The sequence below is a fragment of the Oscarella lobularis genome, chromosome 16 (genome assembly GCF_947507565.1).
Source record: "Oscarella lobularis chromosome 16, ooOscLobu1.1, whole genome shotgun sequence".
Taxonomy (NCBI): domain Eukaryota; kingdom Metazoa; phylum Porifera; class Homoscleromorpha; order Homosclerophorida; family Oscarellidae; genus Oscarella; species Oscarella lobularis.
Window position 1 is genome coordinate 913981 of NC_089190.1, and position 15469 is coordinate 929449.

The following is a 15469-nucleotide window of genomic DNA, read 5'->3' on the forward strand; positions in this document are numbered from 1 at the left end:
ATAACATGTCCGTGATAAGCCTTAGATAAGCCTATCGAGGTGAGTCGCTTTCGAAGGCCTATCTGTTCGCCGAGGCATTGGGATGATCAGCGATAAAATGATTGCAGTGGGACAGACGGCGTTAATCGTCGGGTGTCAGTACGTGAAAGCCGGCGAAAAAGTGGTCTCTAATGTTCCTATTGAGTCGAGTGTCGACAGGCAGAATCAAAACGCAACACTTCTTAGTTGTTTCGAAACAACAGAAAAGAGAAAAAAACCAAAAGTGTAGAATGAGCTCTAAACGTACATTACAAACGTCAGCTGTTTTTAGCTGGTTAGCTGAGCTAAGATAACCCGTTTAGCCGTTTGGTCAAGATGTGCTTCTCCGCGGACTTGTTCCACTCCATCGTGCAAATTTGCCATAAACGTTTTCAACTCTTTCTCGGCGGACTGAATATTGTCTGTGATTCGCTCACCAGTTTCCGCCGCAGTCAAAAGCGACCAGCAGTCCTCCTGATTTCCACCACTGACGTCAAGAAGCGACTTTGCACTCATGAGACGCCGCAGAATACGCGGAAATCCCATTCCAAGCTCAGTAGACGGCAGAGGAAACATATTCGCGACGTTGACGGATACCTCCTGCGCGACAGAAGAGGGCTGAAGATGTACGTAAAGCGACAACGAAGAACCGTCGTACGACCAACAGTCCTCACTGCAGATGGTTTCGTACGGCGCAGAAATAATCGACTTTCCGTTCACCAATACCTTGGATGCCGGCCACGCGCCCAAAAACTGAATTTGATACGAACGGTTTTTTGGGAAACCTACAACGGAATCTGCCCCTAGCGCTTTGCTTATTTTCAAAACAAGCTCGTCAGCAGATGACGAGAACGAAAAATACGTTGACGCCGTTTGATTTTTACCTGATTCTTCGTACGCATTCGTTTTACCGTCATCATCGTAAAGCCATCCCGCACCTTCAACAATTTTTCCACCGACGAAGGTTAACAGTTTTATTCCGTCGGGGATCTCTTGAGCTGACCCGATGTGTGTCGAGCTGTCAATTCGCATCGGAACAACACTTCCAGCAACGCCAAACACTGGAGCTTCAGCAAGAGTCCATGTCAGGGATACCAAAGTATCACTTCCGGAGAAAACGAGCCCCGAGTCGAGGCCAACATATGACTTATTCGCATCGCCTGGAAACCATATGGTCGTATTGGCAAGCTGCGTATCATTGTCCTGCGGCGAGACAACAGGCGAAACAAAGAACGCGTCTCCAAAAAAGTATTGAGTTCGAAGCGAAGCGTCGTACGATTGCTCGGCGTCAGGGTACAGATAATAGACGGGCCGAATGAGACTGATTCCTGTGGCGTAGGCGACTCGCGCAAACGTGTATATGTACGGCACCAAAGCGGCGCGAAGGACAAAATACGAACGCAACAGCGGATAAACGTCGGCCGGATATTTCCATATTAATCGAAACATGTTAGGATCTTTTTTCGGATGGGGTCGGAATATTGGCGAAAAGCATCCCCACTGCGTCCATCGGATATAGATCTCTGACCAGGCGGCCGATCGATGGCTACCGATGTCGTGACTCCAGTAACCGAACGCAACGTTCGACGCGGTGATGGTGAAATAAACTTGAAAGGCAAGCGTCTCCCACGTGGCATACGTGTCGCCAGAGAAACCCACTTGGTACCGATGATTTCCCAAGCCGCCGTAACGATTGAGAGTCAGAGGACGAAGTCCTGTTTGATTCCAGTGAGTCGGATCGGTGGAGAATATGTAGGCCATCCAGGCGACGGGACTGGCGCCAGAGAAACGCCAGTAGTCGTAACCGGGACCCCAATCGAGCCACCAGAAATCGATTCCTTGCTGCTCGCGTTCAGCGAGAACGATGTCAAACCAATTCGAGACAAATTTCTTATTCGGAAGATCGAACGGAACGGTTTCGTTCGTACTCGGATCAATACCCATTGCGTGCGCCATCTCGGCGTACTTCTCTTCCCACGGTTGTATTCCGGCGGCCGGGTGAACGTTGACGGTGACGTGTACGCCTTTGGCGTGACACCACGCTAGAAAACCTCTGGGATTAGGAAAGAGATGTTTGTCAAACGTGTAGCCGTTCCATCCGGTGCCGTTCGCCGTCGGGGGCTTGTGCCCGTCAAACGTATAGTGCCAATCCATATCAAGAACGAGAACGTCGAGCGGGATGCTATGCTCCTCAAATGATCGCACGATGTCTTTCTCTTCAAAATCGCTGTATGCCCAAAAGCGCGAATAATAGACGCCGAACGCGTATTTCGGCGGAAGAGCTATTCGCCCAGCAAGCTGAACAAAGTCCCAAAGAGCTTGAGTGTAATTGTGCCCGTGCCCAAAGAAGTATAAATCTCGGTCTGCCGACGTGCTGTAGTAACAGTGCGGAATACCATTCAAGTCTGTTCCCTGACAGCATCCTCTTGTAACACACGTGTCGAAGCCCTCTCCCAGTGGAGAGCAGTCTTGCCGCTCCATCTGCGGTATATCGCATGACGCAGTTGAAGGTTCAGGAAGGGAGGAATTAATTAGCCACGGCCAATCAGAATTATCAAACGCCGGTCGATTAGTATCGTCGATGACGGCAAAACCGTCGCGCGAGACCAAGCCGAGTTCGCAGTAGGAGCCTTTATTATTGCCGTAACAGTTGAGGCTGTCTGTTAGGTCTTTCGTTTCGCCGTCAAGTGATTTGAAAGTTCCCAGTAAGTTGCCGCCGGCGTTTGTTCGATTACCCGTTGGCTGAGGAGACCACGTCACCGCTTCATTGTTTTTAAGACGGACTGTTACTTTGAGGTTGGTATGGTCGAAAGAGGTGGTGCTAGTCACGTGATACTGAAGCTGGACGCTGCTGGTTTGAATGGTGAGCCAATCGTTTTCTGTCGATTGTGTGAATTGTGGAGTTGGAAGATTTCGATTGAGAAAGACGAACGTCGGCTCGTCGGTCGTTTTGCCGTACTCCATTCGTATCACGTGTTTTGTGAGTACCGTAAACCGAGCTCGCCCCGCAGTAACGACGGACTTGGGATTTGGAATCGGATCGTAGGATAGAGCCGCACTATAAGCGACATGCGCTAGCAAAAACATCAGCACAAATGAAAGCATTTTTACACGAGGGGCAATGCACGCACGGGAAGTTTTATCCGGGTAACCGCTCAACTCGACCTCGACTTGCGCTCGCTAAGACGCTAACCCCGATGTGGTTCGAATCCGTTTGCCTCGACTCTTCATTGGCAGGGATGGTACTATATGGGTTCCAAAATCATTGCCATTATGTCGATCCGATCGAATCGCGCCTACGCACCGCCTATCCGGGCCCGTGAAGGACGTGATTGGAAACCGAAAGGAGCGTTATACTTCGCCGCGCGCAGTTGGATGGCCAGCACAGACAAAGAAAGTCCCTTGCAAGACGACGTCGAGAAATCCTGGCAGCAAATAACTGAGCCTGACGACAGTTCATACGTCGTTGTTAGTCCTTACGGTACAGAGTAGACTACGCAGGCTGTATTGCACCGAGGTAATCTGACGGAGTAACCTTTCAATAGATGACGGAGAGCATGAATCGGATGCTTCTTCCGCGTACACAGTAACGCTCATCGCCATCTGTGTAATTGTGGCTGTTGTTCCGCTTGGCTTGGCTTTGTCACATTATCTGAGCTCAAACAATTCTGAGAGCTGGTCTTACCGCGTAGCACTGCACTGGCTTGGCTTTTCTATCGTCGCGTTTGCAACAAGTATGCAAGGCTTGATTTACGTTGTTTCGTATTTCAAAAAGGAAAATTTGACATTATGGAAGACACATGCTGAGCAGGGGTCTCGTTTACAGCCAATGGACATGGCCGTTCTGTTTGTTCTGCTTCTGCTGACGATTAGTGCTACTGCTGAAATTGTAGTGTCTCTGGTATACATGGGAATTTATATTGCAGGATGTGAACTGAAGACAGGCATGAACGGCATTATTGTGGCTGCGTTCTTTTACAACGGAGCATTACTGGCATTTTTCTGGGTCGCTTGGTTCTTGTTTTATACGAAATCTCGATTTGACGTATCTGATGCCAAAGACTCCACGAGGAAGGTTACAGTTATATTTGTTTTTTGCATTTTTGCAGCGCTCTTCTCTGGGCTCCACAAGTTTTTAGATTTCGTGGAAAAGAAGGGGCTACCTTTGAATGGCATTGCAAAGAGCAATTGTAGCAACTCTACTAAAGTTGATCAACATTATTCGGAGATAGAAATGCGCTTGCGTCCGTCGTTTATCCAGCTTTGCGTTGTTTTGCTGTTTTTCTTACTTGCGAAGATAGCGAACAGAGGCAGTAGCAAGTCAGGAGTTCTGCACTTCTGGTCAGCCCCGCTGCAGAATTTGAATCAGCTTGGAGAAGAGAATTTTACAATAAACTACGATACGCTTAGACCTTACGTGAAAACGTTTATTTTCATACTTGTAGTCGCTCTTGCATTTACTCTAGGTTGGAGTGGCGCCTCTATCTCGGCGGAGAGAGTGGGAAATACAAACCTTTACGCTGCAGTGAATTTCGCTGAATACGTCTTTTCTTCTTTTTTGTGCATATGCGGCTTTTTCATTTTAAGAAGATTCACCGAAATGGAGCCAAAGCAAAGTTTTGACACTTTTATCGCCGCAGGCCTTATTTTTACTTCTTGCTTTCCAGTTGTGTACTCTGTTCTAGCGGGATATGCCAACTATGCTTGCCTTCATAACTCAAGCTGCACTTCAGCTGTTGATAATGCTACAAATCTTCCTCTTCAAATCGCTTTCTTTTCTGCAAATTTGACTGAAGTTGCTCTTCAAGTTGTCTTTGCAGTTACTACTCGTAAATTGGCAAAAGATCTCTGGTCACTCCAAGTTCAGATCCCTAGTGAACAAGGCATTTACATGATGGCCGTGACTTCACGCTTTTCGCTCTACATATATCCATTCATCGTAGCCTATATGACGTTCACAAACTTTGCAAGATATTTTGTGGATATAGCTATAGAAAGACCAATTTCAATCGGAAAAACTGCTAATGCATTCCAAGCTTCAGGCTACATTTATGGACGTTCGCGGTGGGAGTTCATCGATAACGTGCTTCTTCCCGGCGGCCTCTTCCGCCTTCTTTGTTTCTTCGTTTTCCTACAAGGAACATTCAATGTGATGCTTTCGACGTTTACGGAGTACTGGCGGTCGAAAACAACTACGGATGAGTTAGGGCATCAACCCGAAAACGTTAGGAGAGGAGAAACGTCTCCTCTCATTGGTCAAGAACACAATCCCTTTTAAATCGACGACCGTTTTATGCTTTGTTTTTATTTTTAGGAATTCGCGTGTAATGCACCTTCGTTGCCTGTATAATGGTAATAAATTCTCCTACTTTTTCTTCAAGTGCAAACTTCGTTGAGATAACGAAGAGCTGAGGGACAAAGAAAAGCATAACTTGCCCAGACAAGCTCTCAGTTTTCTGTGGCTGTCTACAGCATTTATTTGGCTTACCAGAGTCTGAGACAATTGCCAATTGAAATCTTACTGCATTGTGACTCGCTCCATTAGATGGCTGCGGCCAGGTTAGATATCAGTGACATCAACAAGAACATCGTTAGGTCAGTGAAACCGAGCAAACTTAGCGAAGCATAGGCTTAAACGTGTAATAAAATAAAATAAAAATTTCAGCCACTGACAGCTGCCTGCGGAATTCGAGTAAAACCTGGTCGAACTCGAATAAAGCGCCTCTTGGTCAGACAGGCAATTTTGTGCACCAAAAGCGGACAGTAGCGACGACAAATCTTCTCAAACTCAGACGGCTTGGCAAGGGTACCGTCAAAAATTGCTGACGGCACACCCACTTTCACAAAAAGCTCCACATCGACGTTTTTAACAGCTAAATGCTGCACGACTATCTGCTCTAAATGGTCGTGGCCAGGAAGAGGCTTCACGCTATCGACATGACTAATCGTCCCCAGCTGATCGTTCATGTTGACTTTGTTGACATGAACGCACGATTTGATTTCGTCGTAGAGAATCTCGCCCATGTCGGCAGAGACGTTACCGACAGCGGCAGAAAAGACAAACGGACCCGGAACAAGTATGTCGGTCGATTGAAATCTTACCGCGTCGTGATGGTGAGGATTTTTCATTTTTCGTCAAGATAACCGGTTTCATATACCACGTTCATTTGGAATCAAAAATATGAATAAATCACACACGCCGCGAAGTCAATGATAACGTAGAAAGTCGCCTAAAATAGTCTAAGCAGCTCCGTACAAAATAAATGGAGACCACAGCTCAACACTAACACCGCTGCTAATTGCGCTGCAAAGCGCTTCCTGCAAAGCGCCAGCCACCGAATTTTCGTTACAGCCACTCTTCAAAACGTCATAAAACGTTCTAACAAGGTCAACCGTCGACCGATCGCGAATAACCCGCAGCGTTGCAACGACCGATCGAACGCCGGCTGCCAAAAAAGCATGCGGCAAGCCCAGCACGCCTTCTGATCGCACGGGACCGCAAAACGAATCGCAAGCAGCAAGCACGGCGAGTTCGGCATCAATCGACATCGTCGCGATTTCCGCAGCACTAAGCTCGGCGCCCTGGCCGTCGGAAGACGCCAAGAACAGCGCACCGCAAAAGCCGCGAGAGGAATCGTCGTCGAGCTTGCCGCCGTGGCAAGCAAAATGCGCGCAGGACGCACGCGTCAACCTTGTCTTCACTGCACTCGCCGTGGCTTCGTGGCGACTAAGACGCAGCCCGCCGATGAGCTCCTGAACAACGGCGGCTTCTGCGTCGGCACCAGGCAGAGCCCCAAATGCTTGATTGTCCGGATTTCCAACTATCAGAGGACTGCGGAACGCAGTTCCAGATCGGCGGCGAGACAGTCTCTCGTACGTGCGTATCGAAGGGCAAACGGCGACTTTGAATCGTTGTATGAGGAATTGATTCTTGGAATCGATCAGAGCTTGCATTGGAACAGCCCACAGGAGAGCGTCAAGAATGAACACAAGAGGTTTTGAAGTGTCCGACGGTAGCCAGTCTTCAAGAGGCTTCAGTAACAGATTATAGAGTTGTCTGAGAGTTCTTATCAACAGCAAACCCTCGTCGCTCGATTGACGAAAACGACTTACTTTTCGACTACACGTACTAAGATTAAGCTCACTGATCGCGTCGCCGACGCTTTCGACGTCTGAAACCGTTTCCGTTACTTTTCTGACGGCACCAAGCTTTGATTCGACGGTTGGAAACGATTGCTGATTTAGTGGCGTAAGCGGCGACACCAGGTCCGACAGAGTGCTCAAGTCAAGTGCAGCACTTCGAACAGGCATTGCGGCGTCCGCGTCGACAACCCACGCGTTGTCGCCGAGTCGGGATTGGGAAAGCACGACAAAGGTAACACCCTCTCTTCGGGCACAGTGCACCATGCCGGCGACGGAGATGGGATCGTCGTGATCGTTGCGAGGGTTATAAGGCAGGTGGTGAGCCGAAATTGGGTGAGAAATCGATAGATTCGATACATGACCTTTCTCGGAAAATAGGGACTCAATAAACGCACCCCCACCGCGCTCCTCGTCAAACTTACGACCAAGATAGAACGCTCGACGGCGATCGGTTGCTTCTAGAGCTTCGTCGCACTTTCCTAGTCTCAAAAGCGATCGCTCCAAGCCGAGAAACGGTCGATAGAGAAAATGCGCTTCGTCGGAATCGATGGACGAAACCATTTGGTCGATGACATACGGAGACGATAGCGAGAATCGAAAACGTCCCGTTCCTGCCGTCTGAATCGCTTTTTTCAGCGAACACTCAACGGCAGACTGATAAAATTTTGCCGCCTCTTCAAAAAATCCGCTTTCGTAGTAAACGGCAGCGACTTGCACTTTGACTCGAGCCTGCAGCCACAGGTTTCTACCGTCATCCGACGACGTTGCCGTTTCATGATACGGAGCGGCATCCTTGGTTCGACCGAGAGCAACAAACGCGTCGCCGACCGAGGATCGTATGCGGCTGACGGCGTTGGGGCAGGCGTTGAACGCGACGTCCAAACTGCGAAGATAGAACTGTAGACTCTTCTTGTGATTAAGCAGAGACCCGTGAATGTTGCCAAGCTGTTCCAAAGCATCGCACTCGGCCACTGCGTCTTTCAACTGCCGTGCCAAATCAACCGTCTTCGCGTAGCAATCGACGGCTGCGGGCAGATCTCTCAGCTGATCGCTGACTTCGCCTTTGATTGCAAACAGCCGCATCATCGCGTGAAGATCCGACAGCTCGTCAGCGAGTGCGAGACCGTCGGCGCAGTGACGAAGAGCCGCCGAATACGATGTGCCGTCGCGATGCAGACCTGCCAGCTCGCAGTGAGCCGAACATGCTGTTCGGCGATCGCCGGCGACTTTCGACTCTTCCAACGCATCTTCAGCTCGTTGAATAGAACTCTTTGACTTGTCGTCGGCGACGACATCGCTTATTTGATCAAAGATCGAAGCAAGAAAACCAATCGCCTCTTCCGTCCTCCCCGATCGCTCAACCAACTGCTGTCCGAGCCCCGCGCTGCAACACAGATGATCGACCGCTGCCGATTCGCGTCCTGCCACGAGACACAGTTCGGCAATCTCGCGATGAGCTCGAGCTGCCTCGCCAAAAAGCGATTGCTCTTTGGCAAGCGTCGCAGCCGAATCCAACGCGTCAACACACCGATTCAAATCGCCGATTGATTTGTACGCCACCGCCTGCGTAAACAACTCTCGGATTCTATCTGAAGGGCTCCTCTCGACGTCTCGCAACCCGGACAACTTCACAGAGTCGCACTCGATAGATCTCGGTGAACTAGTGTCGGCTGTCGACGATAGCGCCGAGGGCAGCGTCCTTCTGATGCAAAACGTACGTTCAACTGTTATCCAATGATCATTTTTCTTTGCCATCTGCACAATTTTTCTCCCAACATCCACGTCAACAAGCAACTGCAGCGACGATCCCGACGAAGCGTCGCGACGACTACTAGTAGTAGTACTACTTGACAGGCCGTCTTGCGTGAGAATACTGTACTCTGTAGGTGTGGTCGACACGAAAAGCTTGAAAGTTTCCGTGTCGGTTTCGTCCGCCACCGAAGCGAGTTGGAGTCGCCAGCCATCGTCGATGGTTTCGCGATGACGCGAAGCGAGCAGCTCCGTCACGCCGGGGGGAGGATAGAGCTGCGTGACGGAGCTGTCTTCGGCAAACTCCAACAGCGCTGCGTGGACGTCGTACGTCGAGTTGTTCGCCAATTCCACGCCGACGAAGTGGCCCTCTTCGATTACGGGAAAAGGAGCGCCGTTTTCGGCTTCAGCGCGACACCGTTTTCGTGCGCGCGCTTCAATAGCACCAAATCGATCTTGCCGTCGAGAGGATTGTTTGGAGTCGGGTTGCGGAGAAGCAAGCCGCGACGATAGCGCCCGTACGAGGTGAGGAAACTCAAGACAAGCGCGCCGTTTGACGGAGTAGCAGGCACGGGCTCGCCGACGACGCTGCAACCGTCTCGCTTCGTAACGACGTACGTAGGGATGTCAAGAGCGCCGAGCGTACTCAAGCGAGAGTTTGCTGCTTCGTTTGCGGATCTTGCACATAGCAGATGAACAATCGCGTCGGAGGAGTTGTAGTCGTCGATTAGACTGATAAACGACGACGACTCGGCTAGTAGGGTAGTTAAAGCCTTCGCACAGACTTTTGTTTCCTCGGTCACCCTCTCGCTCAATATCGCAGTCTTTAGCTTGAGTTCAGCAAAAGAGTGCGTGCGCTCAAACGCGCGACTGCCAGGAACGATAGGGCTGTTTTCCGACAACACTTTCGCTGTACATGAAACAGACTCTACTACCTCAACTTCGATCGTTCCCAGCAAACCCTCGTCGTTTGCCGGAACGACTTTCGTTCCAGCTGGGTAACATGAGAACACAGACCCTGCAGTGGCGCCGTGAGCCGATCCAATGGACAGAATAATGCCAAGCCGTCCGCAACGCGTACTGACGGCCGTCACGCGCGCGTACGGCGACGCAATGAGAGCCTGGGTGCCGAAGACGGCTCTATCCACGCAGCCTTCCATCTGCGGATGCTGACGGGGATACGCTTCGGACACTCGCATTGACGCTCGCTCAAAAACGTCGCGATAAGACGTTGAGGACGCAGAGGAGGACGAGGAGCAGTGAGCAAGCGCCTGCATCAGCTCGTATGTCCAAGCGCCGTGCCATAGGCCGGAAATTGATTTCTCAGAAGCAAACTCGTCGCGCAGACAGGCGGCAAGCAAAACGTAGCCGTCGCTGCTTGGAAGCCATCCGCTCGAACTGGAGATGAGAGATCCACGCGAAGGAGAATAAGGAGTACCATCTCTCTGCGGAAGAAAGTCGGAAGTTACACCTGAAACAAAAGATGCAGAACCAGCACTCTGTTCGGAAACTCCAATAACGGCAACATCAGTTTCATCTGGTTCTACCCAACGGATGGACTGCCGCAGAAAAGCGTTACGAACAATATGACCCGAATGACAGGAATCCACGATGAGTGTCAGATACGGCGTCTTGCGTTGCAGGCGTCCAACGTAGCTATGCAGCTCGTCGTCCGTAATGTCTCGGTTAACACCACCGTGCGTTGGCCTACCGGAATCAAGCGGAACGAGCGTTTCGTCCCAGCCACCGATTTTGCTCGAATTGCGTCGCCGGGATCCGTGTGCGGCGAAGAAGATCGTCACCGCGGCGTCCGGCTCCGCGCTTGCGACGAGATCGTCTAAGGCGCGGAGAATCGCTTCGCGCGTCGGCTTTATCGGCGAGTCGTCGGTCAGAACGACGACGTCGTGTTCGTCGTAGCCGAAATCGTCGATGATAGTTCGTCGGACAAGCGCGACGTCGTTGATAGGGCCGCGAAGGTGGGGAAAATGAGTGTAGCGTTGAATGCCAATAAGTAGCGCGCGCGACGTTGGGCTGTCATCGCGTTTCGGTCGCTTCGGTGATGAAGACGCCTGTTCGTCTTCGAAGCTCGGTGCGTGGTACGTAACGTAACCTCTGGTCGTGACGCGATGCTCGGCGTCAGCTTCCCATCGAAAAGAGGTGACGTCATGCCAGGAATCCCCGGAAAAGGGACCGAGGAGGAACTTGAAAGCGGTTCCTTCGGGAACGCGATCGATTGTAAGCTGCCAGAAGTCGGGTGACGATAATTGCAACCGCCGCGCGCGTTTCCACGAGCCTAGGCTCTCGTGCGAGCCGCTCGCGTACAGAGCGAAATCGAGCTGGAGGTGCGTTCGAGTTGATATTGTCGTCGAGATGCTTTTCGCGTCATCGTTGTTCCGTTGGTGTAAGTCCATGTCCCTGATGTCGCTGCGCCTACACCTTTAGAGTGTTTTTACCCCTACATAGACACTTCGTTTCTCGTTGCTCACCTTGCGAGCGCCGTGACGTCGTTTTCGTGGAGAACAATCGCCCTGCAGGCCCTGCTGCGGGCAGCTGCTCCAGCTCCAGGAGGAGAAGTTGAGAAATGAGAACTTGAGTTAACGCGCGTTGTTGAAACCCCGGCTTCTTGGAACTTCGAGCCGTCGAGGGGAGCCGGATGGCTTACGAAGCTTGTATACCTCTTCTTGCTACTGTTCTTGTCGTAACAGCAGGTAATTTACTTCCTTGATTTGAAGAGCTCGCCTTCGCGTTTAGTTTGAGAAAGATTCGTCTTTGCTGTATTTCGAAACTTCAGACAGCAAGAAGAATCAGCTTTAATAATTACTTTTGACTTTTTACAAACGGCCACCGTGAATCTTATGCAGTGGACGGATCCTATAGGGTAAAAGGATGACGTAGACTAGCTAGATGTAGGTTGATTCTTCGACGACATCCAAAGTAGGAGTATGAGCCGGCGTTGAGTAGTGTCATGAATGCGTACGAGTTTTGCAGATCAACGCAAAAGTTACTAAGCATAACTGAGCCCATCTCATGGTTCTTGTCAATATCATGCATATTATCAATTCTAGACTTTCTTTTCTCGTCATTTGGCTATATGTCAGTTGTAGACTTTTTTATCCCAGACTTTCTGCACTGTATGTTTCTTATTTAACGACGATTCTGGTTGACTAATATTTCATTAAAGAACATATTTAGTCAGCTACATGCATAAAAATTTTTTGCATTTCTTTTTTGTAGGTGCTGAAGAGACTGGTGCTACTGTATCGATGTATGACTTAGTCGCTGTCATTCCCCATATTGTTCAAGACGAATGGAAAGATTTTGCATTAAAACTAGGGGCAAGCCCTGACGTTGTGAATATATTGGAAGACCGAGACGGCGACTGGCGTACAACTCGAGCGCTACGCAAAATTTTGGCTGATTTTGAACAGAAGGAGGGCAATACGGAGAAATCGAGGCAGCGGCTGATTGATGCGTGTAAAAGTGTTGGACTTGGGGAACTACTGGATAGGTCACTGACCCGAAAGGAAACTTTTTACCACTTTGATAAGCAGATATTTTCAGATAACACAAACTTGTATCAAGAAGCTTTGCTTTCGGGCGAAACCAGTGTTGTACGAAGTCGTATTGTAGTTGTGGGAAAAGACTCGGTTGGAAAGACAAGCTTGATTGATACTCTTCTTCTTAAGCCGTTTTCTGAAAAAAACAGCACACTTGGAGTGAAAATTACATTAGTTACAATAACTGCAGCGAATTGGAGAGAAGAAAACGGCTCAGATTATGCAGACAAAGGCATTGCCACAGCAATTCTAGACATTGAAAGAAAAATGCCGTCAAAAATTTCTGAGGAGCAGCAGACGGTGAAAAATTTGAGCATGGATAGCAGTGAATACGAGCAGTATAAGCTAATACGCTCGAATGTTTTGGCAGAAGGAAAACGTGCACGCGATAGTCTTGTACTCACTGTTTGGGATCATGGAGGTCAAGAAGCTTTTCTTCCCGCTCATTCTGCTCTTTTGGGTGATTACTCGCTGTTTTCAACTGGAATATATCTAATCGTATTTAACCAGGCAGAACTACTTAGTGATCCTGCTCAGTCATTTTTACGCGACGAAAGTGGTCTAAGTAAACAGGAACTGCACTTCTTCGAGACAAACAGTGACTACTTGTCCACTTGGATGACTCACATAACGATTGCGCATGGTTGGACACAGACAGACGACGAGTATGATATTGTGCCACCTCCCACATTTCTAGTTGGTACGCACGACAATCATAGTCAAGCACATCAAAATAGGGCGGATCAAAAAATCATCTTGGAGCAACTGGTTGAACGTAAGCAATATCAAAAACATTTAGTTCGGACAGAAGGCAACGAAATCTTTTGGCGAGTCGAGAATAGCGAATCCGGAAAACCAGGGAAGGACCCAGGCCAGCGCTTACGAGAAAAGATTGAGTTATTAACAACAGAGTATTGGCGAAAATTGCGCAAGTCAAAGCCTGAAGTAGGAAGGCTACCTGCGCGATGGTTTAAAGTTGAAAAGGAACTCTACCGCATGACAAACGTTACGGTAGCTGTTGACGACCTACGAAATATCGCTAAGGAGCACCTGGTGGAGAATCTTAACGAATTTTACTTATTACTCAACTATTTACAAAGTTTAGGAATCATTTTGTTTTATCCTGAAACCAAAGGCATAGAAAGGACGATTTTTATTAAACCGCAATGGCTTGTTGATGTGATTTGCTCTTTTCTGACTGCAAAACAGCCTCGAGCAGCGAAGCACAAAACTGACTGGGACACAGCTAGAACAAACGGAAGCGTATCAATGTCTCTCGCTCAGTACTTCTTGAAATCTGCCGGTGTAGACGAGTCTCGCCAGACTTCGGTTCTTGCCATATTAGAACTACTTGATATTGTTTGTCTTCCAAATGCGTCCATCGGCGTCCAGGAATCAGCCTTTCTGTATGTTCCCTACCTAATCCAGAAAAACGACACAGAGACGTTGCAGTTTTGGAAGAGAGAGAGTTCTTGGAAGTTTCCTTACCCAATTATCTTTGCTCCAGCAGTATCTATGTCTGTGGATAATTTTCCAGAGCCGTTGTATTTTCGATTAGTAACAAGATGTCTCCGGAAGTATCCTTCGGCCAGACTGACGAGAAATCGTTGTCGCTTCCGCAGCGAAAAATTTAGTTTTGAATTGGTTTACTTTCAAAAGCGCTACGTCATAGCGTATATCGAACACAAGTCCAGTGACATGGCTGAATCACATCTGCGACGTGTCTCGTCACGTCTTCTGAAATTTTTGCGGTCTGAATTAGAAGAAGCAAGACTAAATGGCATGAAAGGTTTTCTCGTTGATGTGTGCATTCAAACTGATATTTTCACTGCTGGAAGAATTGAAGATCGCAAACTTGTTTTGTTGGACCAGTGCTTGCAAAGGCATGATCCTGTCGTTAATCGAGGCAACGATGAAATATGGTTAGACGAATTGGAGTCGCCAGAAAGAGTATTTTGGTGGAATGAAAATGAAACAGTAAGCAGGTAGAGAAAGCAGTGTTTCTAATTACCTGTTTAGGAAAGCGATGATCAGGTGTCAGAAACTGTCAGAACAAGTGAAGGTACAACAAGTATGCGATGTATAGGTCTATTGCAATATACATGTTACTATGTACTTCTTCCTGCATGTAGGTATAGTGTTTCAACTTGTTTTCACCGTTTTTATCGTACTTGGCGTTATATGGGCGATTGAATTTACGCTTTGTGGTGTCAAAAAACTTGAAGGTTATCTGCTAATTTTATATGATGCATGTGTAAACAGTTAACTCCCTTCAGGTCATTCAGTCTACGAAATGACTCTGAAAGAATTAGTTGACATTATCGTTGACTGCGGCCATCACAAATGGCGCAGCATCGGTTTGAAACTGAACTTCAAGTGGAGAGAGTTGGTTAGTCTTACCAACGATTACCCCACTGAAAGAAATGAGTACAAACTGCGATCACTTCTGGAGGAGTATCAAGAGACAAATGGAGATTGCAAGGAGACAAAAATGGCTTTGCTTCAATCCTGCATTGAGGCTAAGATAGGAGGGCTTGTGAGGGACTCATTGATAAAGAAAGGCTACTTTTGGGAGATTAATTAGTGTCTCCAAATCAACGAAAAACATTGCAATAAATTGGAGAACTAAATAATTATATAACAACAGGATTTCTTTCAGCTAGATTAGGGCATCAGCCCGAAAACTTTAGGAGAGGAGAAACGTCTCCTCTCATTGGTCAAGAACACAATCCCTTTTAAATCGACGACCGTTTTATGCTTTGTTTTTATTTTTAGGAATTCGCGTGTAATGCACCTTCGTTGCCTGTATAATGGTAATAAATTCTCCTACTTTTTCTTCAAGTGCAAACTTCGTTGAACAACGAAGAGCTGAGGGAAAAACAAAAGCATACCTGGTACTCTGCCCATGCGCATAGCAAGCTCTCAGTTTTCTGTGGCTGTCTACAGCATTTATTTGGCTTACCAGAGTCTGAGACAATTGCTAATCGAACCTTACTGCATTG

At 48.4% G+C, this 15469-nt stretch overlaps 5 protein-coding genes across 8 annotated transcripts; 2 read left to right on the forward strand and 3 right to left on the reverse strand.

Moving 5' to 3' along the window:
• Positions 1 to 306: 306 nt before the first annotated feature.
• LOC136196915 (oligosaccharide 4-alpha-D-glucosyltransferase-like) lies at positions 307 to 2982 on the reverse strand. The gene has a single exon (XM_065986574.1). It carries the CDS (start codon positions 2980 to 2982, stop codon positions 307 to 309), a length of 2676 nt encoding a protein of 891 aa, XP_065842646.1.
• Positions 2983 to 3252: 270 nt separating this feature from the next.
• Positions 3253 to 5398, forward strand: LOC136196479 (uncharacterized). Its single transcript, XM_065986035.1, has 2 exons — positions 3253 to 3499; positions 3564 to 5398. Exons 1-2 carry the CDS (start codon positions 3268 to 3270, stop codon positions 5294 to 5296), a joined length of 1965 nt encoding a protein of 654 aa, XP_065842107.1. The 5' UTR covers positions 3253 to 3267; the 3' UTR covers positions 5297 to 5398.
• An 860-nt stretch (positions 5399 to 6258) lies between these two features.
• On the reverse strand, positions 6259 to 8916 carry LOC136196917 (tetratricopeptide repeat protein 28-like). Its single transcript, XM_065986575.1, has one exon. It carries the CDS (start codon positions 8914 to 8916, stop codon positions 6259 to 6261), a length of 2658 nt encoding a protein of 885 aa, XP_065842647.1.
• A 370-nt stretch (positions 8917 to 9286) lies between these two features.
• LOC136196432 (uncharacterized) lies at positions 9287 to 11486 on the reverse strand. Its single transcript, XM_065985981.1, has 2 exons — positions 11397 to 11486; positions 9287 to 11346 (listed from the first exon to the last, which is right to left on the reverse strand). Exon 2 carries the CDS (start codon positions 11319 to 11321, stop codon positions 9288 to 9290), a length of 2034 nt encoding a protein of 677 aa, XP_065842053.1. The 5' UTR covers positions 11322 to 11346; positions 11397 to 11486; the 3' UTR covers position 9287.
• On the forward strand, positions 10954 to 15308 carry LOC136196431 (uncharacterized). 4 transcript variants are annotated; one of them, XM_065985979.1, is made up of 6 exons: positions 10954 to 11311; positions 11374 to 11788; positions 12145 to 14444; positions 14487 to 14538; positions 14600 to 14692; positions 14744 to 15308. In XM_065985979.1, exons 3-6 carry the CDS (start codon positions 12174 to 12176, stop codon positions 15049 to 15051), a joined length of 2724 nt encoding a protein of 907 aa, XP_065842051.1. In that variant the 5' UTR covers positions 10954 to 11311; positions 11374 to 11788; positions 12145 to 12173; the 3' UTR covers positions 15052 to 15308. The 4 variants fall into 4 exon arrangements, with proteins under 4 accessions (XP_065842051.1, XP_065842050.1, XP_065842052.1 ...); XM_065985978.1 differs by having other exon boundaries at positions 11374 to 11618; positions 14487 to 14529; XM_065985976.1 differs by having other exon boundaries at positions 10955 to 11311; positions 11374 to 11618.
• The last annotated feature ends 161 nt before the right edge of the window (positions 15309 to 15469 follow it).

Bases quoted from the DNA above. Each gene is read 5' to 3' on its own strand.
- LOC136196915 (XM_065986574.1), bottom strand. From the start codon at position 2,982: ATGGAGTACGGCAAAACGACCGACGAGCCGACGTTCGTCTTTCTCAAT.
- LOC136196479 (XM_065986035.1), top strand. From the start codon at position 3,268: ATGGGTTCCAAAATCATTGCCATTATGTCGATCCGATCGAATCGCGCC. The intron at 3,500-3,563 runs GTACAGAGTAGA...ACCTTTCAATAG, and splicing joins CGTCGTTGTTAGTCCTTACG to ATGACGGAGAGCATGAATCG.
- LOC136196917 (XM_065986575.1), bottom strand. From the start codon at position 8,916: ATGGCAAAGAAAAATGATCATTGGATAACAGTTGAACGTACGTTTTGC.
- LOC136196432 (XM_065985981.1), bottom strand. From the start codon at position 11,321: ATGGACTTACACCAACGGAACAACGATGACGCGAAAAGCATCTCGACG.
- LOC136196431 (XM_065985976.1), top strand. From the start codon at position 11,564: ATGGCTTACGAAGCTTGTATACCTCTTCTTGCTACTGTTCTTGTCGTA. The intron at 14,445-14,486 runs GTAAGCAGGTAG...TTACCTGTTTAG, and splicing joins GGTGGAATGAAAATGAAACA to GAAAGCGATGATCAGGTGTC. The intron at 14,693-14,743 runs GTTATCTGCTAA...AACTCCCTTCAG, and splicing joins TGGTGTCAAAAAACTTGAAG to GTCATTCAGTCTACGAAATG.